The sequence below is a fragment of the Meleagris gallopavo genome, chromosome 2, assembly GCF_905368555.1.
Source record: "Meleagris gallopavo chromosome 2, MGAL_WU_HG_1.1, whole genome shotgun sequence".
NCBI lineage: Eukaryota > Metazoa > Chordata > Aves > Galliformes > Phasianidae > Meleagris > Meleagris gallopavo.
The window spans coordinates 96582426-96596955 of NC_139405.1; the positions used below are offsets into that span (position 1 = coordinate 96582426).

Consider the following 14530-nt stretch of genomic DNA (forward strand, 5'->3'; position numbering starts at 1 on the left):
GATATATGGATCTTGTTGCAAAATATGGACCTAAACTGAGCTTTGCTACAAACCTACACAGTGCGATTGGTAGCCATGACCCTGGGTTGGATTGATGTAGAAGCCAGCAAGTAGTAAAGAAAAAGGTTTTCAAAAGCTATTAATGATTTTCTAACCAGAAATGTGGTAAAATTTAGGAGGTTTGGATGAGGTGGTGACTCAGCATTAATGACTTTGCAAGATGTTGATCATTTACTAATAGATAGAAATATCGCTTTTAAATGAGTAGAATATTAGTTTTTTATGAGCTTTAGTAGTTAGGAAGTCACTGCTAGTGCAATTACTCTATAGATGTGAAGGGTTTATCTTAATTTTGGAAAGAAAAAAAAAATCCCTCCAGAGACTCTTACTGGAATAATTTTGTTATCAAAGTTTTTTGGAATGTAAGCTCTGTTACAATGGAAGAATTCTATTAATTGCTGTAGAGGGGGTTGGTGTTCAATACCGCAAACAAGACTGAGTTGTTTCAGAATCAAGAAAATAAATGTTTGGCACATAATGAAATGATAGCAATGAGTACTTACCTAGGAGTCTCTTTAAGTGTTGCTGATTACTCTGCTTTGTGTGAGAAATGATTCCCTTGGAGGAGCCAGAGTTCGATCCCCAGATGTGATCCAGTCTCTCTCAAGCTTTGCATCACCATAACAGAAGCCAAGAGTAGATCAGGAAACCATGTAGACCAGGCTTGGGAAGTTGTCATAGTGTGGGCATGAGCTGCAGTGCTGCAGTGATTTATTTTAACTGAATGCTGGCTTGTTGGTTTCTGGCTCCCTTTCACCACTTCAAAGCTATAAGGAAAATTTATTGGGAAAGCTAGGGTCTCATCATGACATAAGGTTTTAAATCCATAATGAAAAGGTGTATCTGTAATGTGGTGTGTTCCTTTGTGCTGCACGTTTTGTTTTTGTTACATATACCATTGCTGCGCATCTTCTTTGTGCAACTGCAAAGAACTCTGCAGTTTGTGGAACTGCAGAACTCTGGAGAAAGTGTTGAAAGGGACCTAAATGTTGTACTCATGCTAACGCACAAAAGGACGCCAAAGGCCATTCTTGGCAGACAGACCAGCTAGCTCAGTCTGCTTGCATCTAATGCTCCCTTAACTTTTAAGGAAGGTGACTGCATCTAAATAGCTCTTTTGGAGTCATCTCTTGTCCGTCTGAACTGCTGCTGCTACTGATGGGCCAGCTACCAAAGAATTGCTTGGGAGAGTGCTTGTGTGCCAAAAATGTACCAGATTTTTGTAGTTTGAATAGATTCAGTCTAGGTAATCAAATTGTAACGATGGGATCTGTGATGTGGTTTTACTTCCTAATTAGGATATGAGCACACTGACAGTGTCTTTAATTGTGATAACTTTCAGTGTTTTATTGTACAATGTCCAGCAAAGAAAGGTGGAATGGTATGGGGAAAGAGCTGCAAAGAAGGGTGCAATTCCCAGCTTTCCCAATGTATGTGTACAGCTTGGTGTACCTGTACAAAAGAGGCAGATGATTCAGGTGATGGTGCTTTTGAACTAGATTGGGCATCCAGTAGAGTTGGAGTTTCAGGAAGGACTGAAGATGACATTGTTAAGGCTACTCTTTGCAAGTTAATTACTTAAGTAATAAGGTAGCACGCAGTGCTTTATTTTTCACATATTTTCCACAAAACAATAAAATCTGAAAAATGATGGCTGTCTTAATAAAAAAAAAAAAAATTGGAGTTATTCTCTGAGCAGGAGATGCTAATTAATTTGACTCGAAAAATAATGCTAGAAAATACTTTTAATTTCATAATGGATGAATCACTTGGGCCTGTGGAGTGTTTCAGGCCATTTGAGAATAATGGCAGAAGCATTACAGGCTGCTCTCCCTTGCTGAAAGCTTGGATAAAAAGGATTTTGAACTTTCCCAGCAGCAAAAAATAGTTTATACTTTGTCTACTAGCTTGCTTCCACGGTATGAGAAACAAGTTTTGCTAAATCCAGTGTAATTAATAAGCAGGCAGTGTGTTTAACCCATGACGTAAACCTTGTGCTTACTGCTGAAGTCAGTGCTGCCTGGTTAGTGTGTGAAAGATGTCTTGGAGATGCCAGAGTGAAATGTTGCACCAAAACCACAGGCAGCCTCTCTGGGGTTTGAGGAACTTTGGTTTCCTGGAGTGCTGACACAGTATTGCCTGACTGTAGGTTGTCCAATCAATCTCAGCTTTGGTGGGTGTGTGCAAAAGCTAGGACAAAGGGCCCATATTTTGAGTCTTTTGAGTCCCATTTCTGAACTATCCCCCTGTTAGAACTCCCTTTTGCTCCCTATGTTGGAAATATGAAACTATTTTTGTGTGATTCCCATGGGATTAATCTGTTATCCTCTTTTAATTTTGCAAAGGGTTTACAGCATGGATCAGGTTCAGCCCAGTCTGGACTGAATGTCTGCCACTAGCTAACCATTTGAATGTGGCTTTTTTTTATAGGGATAAGAGGCTTGCACTGTATGGAAGCAAGCTGTGCTGTTCCACTTGGCCACAGAGCTTGAGGATAGTGTCTCACTTCTAATTCACCAGCATAAAAATAATCTGTGTCCTAAGAAGGGTAGGCAGTGTGGTTGGATTGGTCACGAATGAGAGCAGTTTCGTAATTCTCTTTTGAGGAGTTGAGGAGACCTGCTGGTATAACTTGTCAAAAGGATGTGTGAGTTCTCTTTATTTGGATTGGTTACCCGTAACCCTCCCAAAAAACAGGTGTATGTTGAGTCCCAGCAAGTACTCCTTCACCAAGGAAAAGGAAGTTACAGCTGTGTTGCACCTAGAAACGTTGTTGCTTATGCAGGCCAGGCGTCAACTGGTGTCAAATAAACCATGTAATTTGGAATCTAAATGTAGCTAGCTTTAAGTTTAATGCTAGCACAACAAGAAATAAATTTCTTATTTAGGTTAGACAAATCCTTCATAGAAATTGGAAGTATTTTTCCAAAGCAAAGAGATAGCTAAAAAAAACCTACTAACAGTAACAGTGTGTGTGTGTGTGTGTGTGTGTGTGTGTAGTGCTGGTTTCTTGAAGAGCTCACATGGGAACTATGAAGATAATTAGGGGGCTAAAGCTTATGACTTGCAGGGAGAGGCTTGGAAAGCTAATTCTGCTCAATCTTTAGGGCAGTCAGCAACCTGCTGGGAATACCGAGGAAGCATCCAGGATATGTTCAGAGGTGCAGAGTGATAAAACGGGGCAAAGGATACACATTGTGGGAAATTCTAGTTAGATACTGGGTAGAAAATCCTCACTGTGAGGATGTGGTAGCAGGTGATTGGTAAGGCTGTGAAATCTCCATCCTTGAAGGCAGTGAGAGTTCAGTTGGCTTTCTGGGCCAAGCTGACCTTCCTTTGAGCAGGGTTGTGGTACATGGGACTCTAGAAGCCCTTTCTAAGCTGTTGTTCCAACAATTATGACACAGCACAAGGTGCATCATGAGTTTAAAGTTCTCAGTGCAACAACTCTCTTTGGATATGTTAAGGAAAAGTATGTTACTAACGCACTTATTGTAGGAGCCCAGGATGCTGCTGCCAGTTGGATATTGGAGAATTGAACATAATGATCCTTTGCTATCAAGTTTTCACATGTTGACTTGTCAGTGGCACTTCCTAGGTGCCTCAGTGCAGATTTATGGATGTCAGCAGTTAACATTTTGTGTAGTGCCAAATACTTTGAAATAGACAGGTCAGTTTTCATGGCATTCTTTTAATAGTTGTTCTGTTTGTTTGCTTCTAAGAATAAATCGCTGTTAAAAATCAGAGCTATTTTGAATCATTTCATACTTGCATCATTTTGTTGTTACCAAGAAAACACAGCTGAAAGAAGCCTGTGTTGGAGCTGCTGCTTAATGCGTGCTGTGCAGCTCAGTGCAGTGACTGTCTCAGACTGAGCTTGGTTCTGTTCTCATCAGCAGCGTGAGTTTTACCATTGCCTGCCCTCTCTGTTGGTGTCCAGATGATGTGCAGCCCTGTAAAGGACTTGTATGCCAGGCATTCTAAGCGCACATACTGAGCCTACAAGGATAGTCTTGAAACCACTATCTCAGGATCTGCAAGAGGTATTGGAAAAATCAAAGGAAATAATACAGTCCTTGAAGTTTCTACTGTTCTGGAGAGTATCTGCTTAAATTCATTCATATTTTGTGAGTCCTTAAAGGACTTGTTGGATTTATGAGTGTCTTGTACAGGGATTGTGTGTGATGAGAATGTATTAAGAAGGGAGAAGCTATACTAAATGGGAGAGGAAGAGAAATAAAGCCAAGCAGCCAATCACTTTAACCATCAACACGTGCCTCATTTTTGATAAACCTGCTTGTACTAAAAAGATATTCTAAAAGATTTGCAGAGTTGTGTTTAGAAAGCACTCCAAAGTTCAGAAGCTCTGAAGTGCCAAACCACATTGCGTACTTTATGCACATGTGTCTTACAATAAACTTCTAACAGCAGAAATCTCAGCTAAGTGGGAGAATTGTCTTTGTCTTTAATGCAGTGAAAAAGGAGATCTCCTTAGAACCATCCCTTGCCCTGCCCTTAAAAGCCTGTAGAAATACACGAGAAAAATATATTCCATTTTTAGAGCACAATAAATGATAGGAGGAGATGTTTTGTGCTGCAATAATGCTTTTCTCTTCAGCGATAAAGTAGAAACTCTTACGAGCTGCAGTCTGAAAGTCTGACTGTGGTTTTGAATGCAACTAATGTTACGAACTTTTGGAAGTTGTTGTTATTCTGAGAGTTAAAACGTTTCTTTTGTTTTTGCTTTTTGATAGCTCTCCACACCTATGTCAGCTCTAAATAAAGTCGTTGAGAAATCATTATTTCATGTGAAGTTATTAATTAATGAAACAAGAGAATAACCCTTGCTGGAATGTAAAATGTCTCGATCTCAAATGTCTTTACAGTATAAAGCAGAGTTCCAAACCTAATCTGTTTTATCTGTTGCTTTTCAGGTCCAAACCATGAACTACGTTGGACAGTTAGCAGGGCAAGTGTTTGTAACTGTGAAGGAGCTCTACAAGGGACTAAACCCAGCCACGCTGTCGGGATGTATTGATGTAATTGTTGTACGTCAGCCAGATGGAAATCTTCAGTGTTCTCCTTTCCATGTCCGCTTTGGGAAAATGGGAGTTCTACGTTCCAGGGAGAAAGTGGTAAGAATTGACACTTTGGATATATTCTGTCTGTGATTTGTCTCCAATGGTATGAAATTTACTGGGTACTCTGTATGCTACACAAGGTTTTCTTTGGACATTCTTTCCGAAGTGCTCAAATTGAAGCAATTTTCACTTAATACAGTTATTACAGACTGCCACACCTCTAAGCATAATTTATAAGACATTGATTGTAATAATAAAAAGGAACCAGAAATTTATAGTGTTTATTTTCAATAGCACATTCAAAGTTTTGTTCTGATTTGGGCATATTCTTAATTTCATTAGTGACTATGTTGTAAGATGACTTTTTATAATATGTGCATTGGTATTTATAAAAAAAAAAAAGGGATTTACGATGAAGTAATATTTTTGAGGTAAAGAATATTAAGATAAATCAAAGCTAGAAAAAGTAGTGAGGACTTCAGATAAATGTAATCAAGCTGAAAGACCTGGCCATACAGTATTGGATCAGAAGTTGCCAGTGACTAATGCATGACAGATTATTTTAGGAAATAATTTATAAGCACATATAGTCTGAGCTGAGAGTGTATCTGTAATTATTCAGCAGAAGAATTCAAATGTCGTCATTCTTTAAGTCTTACCAGAATCAAAAAGGAATTCAAACATTTAGAATGGATAACAGTTGAAATTGTTACTATGCCAAACACATACAATTTCTGGAAATGAAAATGTAGATTGTCCAAGTCTCCCTCCATAAATACAGTGAAAAGGAAGTTAGTGGCAAAAATGGTTGTAAGCAAAGAAAGAAAAGTTCCTGAGAAGGAATGGAAATGGTTGGTGCTGTACAGCAGTGAGATAAATACATGGAAGAAATCAATATGTGGATCGTGTTCAGAATAAAAATCCATTTTTGTTTTTGCTTCTCATAGTACTTGTTTAATTAATTTGAAAGGCAGGATATTAGAAATTTATATGTGGAAGAAATTTGTGCACTCTGAAAAATTAGGCTGTGAATTAAAAGGGAGAAAAGATTTATGTGGTGAATGAAGCACCTAGAATTTCAGTTAAAAAGATTCAGGGCTTTATGTAATGGCTATAAACCTTCCTGGGGAGCTAGACAACGATGAGCTGAACAAGTTAGGGCAGCATCCTGAAAACTGATGGCCTTGTGAAGGGCAAGAAAATTCCCCTGCCCCTTCACAAGTGTAGTGGAGTATTTTTTTTGTTTATGAGGAGGCTTCCTGTGCTTCACTGAGAAGTATTTGTCCATTGACAAATGGTAGGATAGCTGAACAGGAACTGTGTATCTAAAACTATGTTATTTTAATTTTTAAAAATGTTATTGACTTCCAGGTTGACATAGAAATCAACGGAGAGGCTGTAGATCTGCACATGAAACTAGGAGACAATGGAGAAGCCTTTTTTGTCCAGGAGATGGATAATGATCAGGTAAGAATCAAAATTCCAGTTAGTTAAAACACAGTGCTTACTCTTGGAAGTCAGTTCTGAATTCAGAGATTTTATTGAAAAATGTATTTTTATTCATTCTGTAAGTTTGAAAGTTTCTGGACATTTTTCTGCTATTGGAACTCAGTACTAAACTTTTTCTTGATTGCTGAGGTTGGAAAGAATCTAAAGAAAATCATTCCATAACTAAAAATTATGGGCTTATTGCCCATATATGCATTTCAGAGTGTGAACAGAAATAAAATGTACACAGTAAATGTGATCCAAGGATGCATACAGCAGAGGATGGTATTATCACAACTTCTTTTTTCTCTCAGAAATCTTGACTTTGAACACATACCCTCAGCAGACAGCCAGCATAAAGTGCACATGCCTTGTAAACATTTGTGCGCAGAGCAGTTGTGGTACAAAGACATGATCCTGCAACTACAATTCATGTGGAATTGTATTTAAATGAGAATTTCTACTCTTGAACTGTGGAATTAAGTGGTAGCCTATGTAAGTTACGGTCACATTTGCTTTGAGTAGTCCACATGTGAAGTAATCTATCAGAAAAGCTCTTAATTTTTGTTACTGTCCTAAGTGGAATGAATTCTCAAATTCTTCTGCAGAGCGTAATGATACTAGCCTCAGGTGAGATTTGTGTCCTTCTGCAGTTTACATCTCTGTATCTTTATATTTGTCTGTAACTATCTGTTAATAGTTGTTTGACTGAAAATGCCTAGAAATACTTCTTTTAGTCTTTAGACACACACACAATCAACAGAATGGCTAGGGTTGGAAGGGATCTCAGGGATCATGAATCTCCAACCCCCCTGCCACATGCAGGGCCACCAACCTCCCCATTTAATACCAGACCGGGCTGCCCAGGGCCCCATCCAATCTGGCCTTGAACACCTCCAAGGATGGGGCATCCACATCCTCTCCGGGCAGCCTGTTCCAGCACCTCACCACTCTCATAGTAAAGAACTTCCCCCTGACATCCAACCTAAATCTTCCCTTGCTCAACTGAAATCCATTTCCCCTTGTCCTGCAGATATCAACCCTTTCAAAGAGTTGATTCCCCTCCTGTTTGTAGGCTCCCTTTAGGTATTGAAAAGCTGCAATGAGGTCACCCCACAGCCTTCTGTTCTCTAGGCTGAACAAGCCCAGCTCCCTCGGTCTGTCTTCGCAGGGGAGGTGCTCCAGCCTCCTGATCATGTTAGTGGATCTGCTTTGGACCCTCTCCAACACTTGAAATCAGTGAGAGTTAAACACACTCTAAATCTCAACCTTAGTAACTTGGTCAAGATGATATATGGATCTTGTTGCAAAATATGGACCTAAAAAAAAAAAAACAAAAAAAAACAAAAAAAAAAAAGGACAAAAAACAAACAGTTTCATTTCTACTTTACATCTTGCATCAAGAGAAGAGATCCGTGCTGTAAATTGGCTAATATCAGATGTTGAGAGGATCTGTTTTGTTGAGAGTATTGTTCTTGGCTTGTCTAAGGAGATGCAGCTATAGATCAGTTTCTGTTGTACTATAGGATCTTGCTGAGCCTCCAGGCATCAAATCATTGTTACTTTTCTGAGGGATAAATGTCTAATATAAAAAAATATATATCAAAATTTAAATATTTATGACTGACAGAAGAACTAACTTTTTTGCATGGTTTGGATTTCTTCTTTCTCAGGAAGTAATTCCTTATCATCTCTCTACGTCCCCCATTCTGTCTGAGGGAACTGCTTTAATGGAAGCTCAGCTGAAGAGGAACTCAATTGACAGGATAAGAAACCTGGACAACAGTGTATCCTCACAAGTACCACCCCAAGCTCATGGATCCCAGCCTGGTAATGAAACATCTCCAGTCTGTAGCTCTGTGAAAAAGAGGAGGAAAAAGAGGAGGAAGTCTACCCACAAAGTAGACAGCTTAAAAAGAGAAGATATCGGAGACACATCAGAAGATGAAGACATGTTTCCTATAGAGATTAGCTCAGAGGAAGAAAAGGAACCATTGGACAACTCAAGGTATCACAGTGGAATGGAGATTTATAATGGAAACCTAAGGCTTGGTTAATGTTCCGTTCTGTACCTTCTGACAGTAATTTCGAAGTTGGTACACATGGCTGATAAACATGTTTGTCTAAGAAACAGCTTTTGGCTAGAAAGCTATCAGGAATACTACTACCAGAAATAATGAAAATGGCACTTAAAGAAAAGAACAGTCTTTAGTCATGCTGTGGACTAAGAAGATGTGAATCAGATGACATGTCTCTATGTCTTTTTACTTCAGGTTAAGCCAATTCTTCTTTGCAGTAGGTGTTTTTTCCCCCCTTTACATCCACCCCAGCTGTCTGTAGTATATAATGGTTGAGCAGTTAAATATGTTTTTTTTTAATGTCATGTCTTTTCCTAGGATTCTTGTTCCAGATGTTTTTGTTGATGATGTATCTGATATAAAGGCTCCTGCTGTTTCTACTTATTCCCAGTCCTCATCTTACCCACGTTCGGATGGGGAATGGTCACCTATTCAAAGGTAATTTTTTGATGGTACAGTCCTAGATATTCTCTTTTCATTAATTTCTTATATGCTAGTGCTATATGAAGTATTATGAAAATTTTGATATCAAACATGATCGGTGTCAACTGCTAAATGAAATCAGATCCTGTAGAACAATTTCAGGTTAACTCTGCCCTTGATTAAACGAACACATGCATACAAATTCAGGCCCACAAATTCTAAAGAATACTTAAGTGCAAACAGTGGTATTAACAGATGTGTGTACTTCAAAGAGGATTCAAAGAGGATGTATGTGTTTTCCTGATGCACACACTTTCTAAGGACTTCAGTCAATGCAGAGATGTAAAACCTTTAGCACTTTGAGTATACTCTTTTTTTTTTTTTTTTTTTTTTTAAATGAATGTTCATGTCCATTCCTGGTATTTGGGAAATACCATCAGAAATTGATAACTTTTCACTTGTTGTCAGTTGCATTCATTAAAATAAGAATGAAGTTTGTGTGTGTGTGTGTGTGTGTGTGTGTGTGTGTGTGTGTGTGTGTGTGTGTTCGTTCATGTGGCTGTACACATCTTCAAGTGGGTTAGTATCAGTAAGACTTCATGGTATTCTTAACTTAACGAACTGCCTCTGGGCGAGGAATGGAAGAAAGGAAAGCAAGGAAATGATTTTAGAGGCTTAATTTATATGTTTTATATTGCATTCTATAATAAACTTTCTACACTGACTGTAGAGCTTAATGAGATTAGCTGGTGATAATATGTGTCAATACCCGCCTACTCAGTGGTTTTTTGTACTGTACATTTTGTTTGTTTCTGGATTGCGATATTCTGTGTTTCGAAAACTCTAGATGTGAATTCATCATTTACATAGCTAATCCACAAAGAGCTTATGTTAATCAGCACTAGTTGTGAATAATGACACTGTTTTATTTCTTTTTTCTTATCAACATGTTGTGTTGTCCAGTAAGCCTATAGATTGCACAGGGCAATCCTCTCTTCTCACTGTTCCAGCAGATGGTGGCCTATCTAACTCTTGTCCTCATCAGTCTTCTCATTTTTCTCCTCCAGACAGGTAGAACAGTTGTTCTCCCGCTTTTCTGTGCTATTCTTTAATCCTTTTAATGCATTAATATGCTCTTGGCACATTAATTGCACATGAACTTTACTGTATTTATAACTACTCATTGCTAACCCAGACACTTCTAATGAAAGTGACTATGAAAACCACTTCCTCTCTTCTTTGTGAGCACTGACTGGAGGTAGGTTGCCTTGAATCACACGTTGAATGAGGGTAGGTAATGTATTCATAAAATCAGGGCACTGAAGACCTAGTTTAAAGCTAAGTTGATTAAGATGATACCCCCAAAAAAGGAGAAAGAACTTAGTGAGTGAAGTCTTGAAGTCCTCTCAAGACTGGCATTTCCATGTGTCTTTTTACTGTTAATGTATATTTAAATGACATTTCTATCCATTGTTTTTCCTGAGGAATTTACTTTTGCTGGTGATGAAAAAGTAAAAGCATAACACAGCTTTCAAAACTGAGAAATAAAAAAAGCAGAACTTGTAATGGGAGGAGCCAAATGTCAAAACAGAACCTCTTTTTCTCTTGCTTCTTGTTTTGAAATACTCTCTGCACATTGGATTGGAATGGGGTGCATCTTAGGAGGAAAGATAGCACAACAGATAGAGCCTAAAGCTTGGGAAACCCACGGTTATGCCTTTGCTGTAGCGTGGGCCTCCTCTGACCTTGGACTTGCTTACAAATCTGAAAGCGGATACAGATATTTATTGATGTCTTGTGTTCAAGGTGTCTCAAGGTTCTGCAGCCAGGCTCTTTCTTTCCAGTCAGTGGAGAGATGTTACAGCAACTAAGTAAAACCTTCCAAACTATGTGTCTGAATATGGTCTCGATTCTCCTTTAACGCTGGGGAAGCTTTGAGTAGTGAATCAGACTAAATTGCTCATTGCTTATCTCAACATAGATACTATGCTAGATAGGTGGTATTAAAAACTGGTAATCTTGAGGGTTTCCCAGCTTGGAGATCTACTCTTTATAGCCTAAACAGCTATAACAACAGCTACTCTGTGTGAAATCCAGGGGTAGTCAGGGATGTTTTCCCCAGTTTTTTCATGGGAAGGTAGAGCATGCCCACAAATGGGCCTTGAACAAATAATGTGCCCTGTGTGGCTCCATCAAATTTCATCTGGAGTTTAGCTGTCCTACAGTCGAGACTTGCAGCTAAAGTGCTGTAGTGACTGGTTTAGATAAGGCGTTTTCTGTGTCTACAACTCCTTTCCTCTGTATGAGATCAGAAATGCTACTGTGACCACTCAAAAGGAAGTTCAGAGATTCTCAACAGTTGTTCTGGAATGTAAATGAGGTACCTCCCTTTCCTTCTGCCTATCTTTTTGCAGTTTATTTGACTTCAGTCAAGTCAGGACTCTTTGCAGATCACACTGCTGTTTTCTTGGGCTTTCCTTGCTTTCAGTAGGAAGCATTTCTTAGATAAGTGTGGTTTCCTGCTATAAAGCTGCTAGCCACAGCCCAAGTTCCTAATTCTTTGACATCAGACTACATTCAGCACATGCACAGCTTGTATGAAGAAATCTATAGGTCTGGGACACCAGTATTCAGTGTTTATGGATTAGATATGTGGGTTGGATATGCTTATCTAAATGATAGAGTTGAGTTTGCCCTTATGCATTGCTGACAGGACTGGTAACTCTCGTTTGATCTGCACTATCTTCAGCAATCTGTAGAAGGGGGTAGAAATTCAGCTGGGCTGGGTCAGTGCCTGACTTGAGGACAGAAGAATTGTATGAAAGGCAAGGTATAGCTCGGCCTGACTTACAAATGTCTTGATGATGTAAGAAATACATTTGGAGTCCTTTATTTAGGGATTTGCTTCTAGATTACTATCACTGAATTACAAATCCTATGTGATCTTGCAGTTCAGCTTTATTGACCTTCCTAGCACAAAACTAATCCACGGTTTAATTTCATATAGTATTTTCAGTCTCTTCTTCCACTGTAACTAGCAATAGGACTAGAGGAAATGGCCTGAAGTTGCATGGGGGGAGATTGAGGTTGGACATTAGGAAACACTTCTCTGAAAGAGTGGTCAGGCGCTGCATGTGCTGCTCAGGGAGGTGGTTGAATTGCTCACCCTGGAGGTGTTCAAGAAATGTTTAGATGTACTGAAGGGCATAGTTTAGTGGGAAACGTTGGTGATAGGGGGATGGTTAGACTGGATGATTCTTTTCCAACCTTGGTGATTCTATGATAGCAGAGTTTTTAAAAAAAAAAAAAAAAAAAAAAAAGTGGTTGTGAGCTTTATTAGCCTTCAGTATGATGTTACTTTGGTAGCAATATTTTGAAGGAAATAGCAGCTAAAATAGTCCTTGCACAGATAAAGGAGACAAATCTGGCGTCACATACATGGAGGCAGAACTATGCAAACAGACAGTAAACAAGGAAGACTATAGTTTGCATAATTGCCATCTGCACACATAAACTACTGTTGCTGTTCCAACAGGGTATTATATGGGGAGAGAGTAGCTGCTAATTGTTAAACAAGATAGCATATGAAGTAAGAAGAAGGATATTTCTCTCTAATAGAAAAACAGCTCTCACTGGAAGGTCTCTAACTCCATGCTAATGTTTCTCGATGGCTTGGAAAAATCTCAGTTTATATTCTAGATTATATAAAACATAAGAATGTTTTAGTGTTCTTTTTTATAAACAAGACTGTAATTTATTCTCTTTGCCTTATAGATATGTTTACATTCTGATTTGATATCAAACCTTTTACACTGAGATGCCATTGCAACGATAATTATGGTCTGCTCTGAGATTGTGTTAGTATTTGTTCCATATAAAATGGGAATCGTACTTGTGTTGAAAATTCAGGAGATGGTGTGTGCTCTGTTTTAGGAGAGTGGGTAGTAGCCTTTTAAATCAGGAGCTTTCTCAGAGCAGAACTCTGTGTTAACGTATGCTTTTTCTAGCACCTACATGTGTATGTCTGGGAATAAATGTCATGGTTCTTCTTCACTTAGTTGTGTGTGTGTGTAAGAAAACTGTGTTTTCAGAGAAAATTCTGGGAAACGCAAGGCCCCTCTGCTGCACTCCTTGGTCTGTATTCTCACTGCAAAATGCAGTTGCTAGCCCAAACTGAATTAATGCCTGTATTCTCTTCAGCTGTCTGGCTGAATAAGGAGGGAGCTTGAGCTGAATACACCCCAAAGCCTGGACAGAAGGCTTTTTTGAAGTAGAGTAGGTGTTTTGAAAGTTAAAGTGTTTATAATACACTGATTAGTGTGGTGATAATGCTTCCTTGAAGTTAGATTTTTGAAGCTTGAAGTTGCAGTAGAAGCATCATTGTTGGCTAAGACTTTCTGAAGTGTCCAGGTTCCTAACATGTAAACTTTCAGTGGGCCCTAGATGTGTATTGCCAGTTCTACAAATTTGCTAGTGGGAGAGTGAAAAATGTTGAAAATGCCACCAGGCATTTCTTAAATCCTCGGAGCTTGAAGTTGCCTTTTACAACATATTTCATTAATTCCTTCATCTGTCAGATGGACTAATGAGTATTTGAAATTTTTGGACATCACTTGGAGACCTTTTTTGGTCCTTTTATAAACTCAGTAGTTTAATCATTTGTAGCTGAAGAGTGTTCATTTTTCATATTCAAGATATGTCCTAGTGCAGCAGAGCTAAAAACAAGCAATAATGTAGATACAGTTGATAATATTCGGGACTGAAGTTCACAAGTCTTTCAAAGCTGTTTTGTGTAAGTGTATAGTAATTATTTGCCTGTAACAAGTGAGTTCCCCACCATGCTCTACAAAACTGCCCTGTGTTGGAAGAGCAAAGCTATTTTGGATATTCATTTGGATTCCGTTTATTTAGAAGGGGGTTTAAAAAAAAAAAATCAAACATGAAGAATTTGGACCAATGTAGAAAGCTTTTTAATAGTGATGATAACTCAGCTTTGAACCTTTGATCTATGAATGTTGTGGATTATTTTTCTCTTGTGGTTTGTGAATCAAGATTGAATGAATATACCAATGACTGCTCAAACAGCCATAAATTCTCTGGCTCAAAAAATAATGGGCTTTCCTCAGAGATTTTTAGGGTGAAATTCTAGAAGTTGGATCATGCAGGAAGGCAGAGTAGATAATTACGATTTTTCCTTTTACCTTTGAAATCAGTGCATCATTTATTAAGGACTAACTTGACTTCACATTAAAAAATGTGCTGCCAAACTCATAATCTCCTGATAAATAAATGATTTTATATTCGAGTACAGCAAAACAAAGAGTTAAGTATTTTTCTGCTGGGATCACTCCACTTCTTTGTGTGCTACTCCTGCTGTTTTCCTTATAAACATGTATATGG

General features: G+C 38.5%; 1 protein-coding gene across 5 annotated transcripts in view; it reads left to right on the top strand.

The window, feature by feature from the left end:
• The window catches only part of LPIN1 (lipin 1), a 78619-nt gene that overhangs the window by 33358 nt on the left and 30731 nt on the right, over window positions 1-14530 (top strand). For 3 of the 5 annotated variants that reach the window (XM_085218030.1, XM_085218031.1, XM_085218033.1), the window contains 5 exons: window positions 4995-5195; window positions 6513-6608; window positions 8303-8637; window positions 9026-9145; window positions 10094-10201. In XM_085218030.1, coding sequence (XP_085074156.1) covers window positions 4995-5195; window positions 6513-6608; window positions 8303-8637; window positions 9026-9145; window positions 10094-10201 — 860 coding nt within the window. The remainder of the gene's footprint in view (window positions 1-4994; window positions 5196-6512; window positions 6609-8302; window positions 8638-9025; window positions 9146-10093; window positions 10202-14530) is intronic. The other 2 variants (XM_085218032.1, XM_085218034.1) reach the window with 1 other exon arrangement.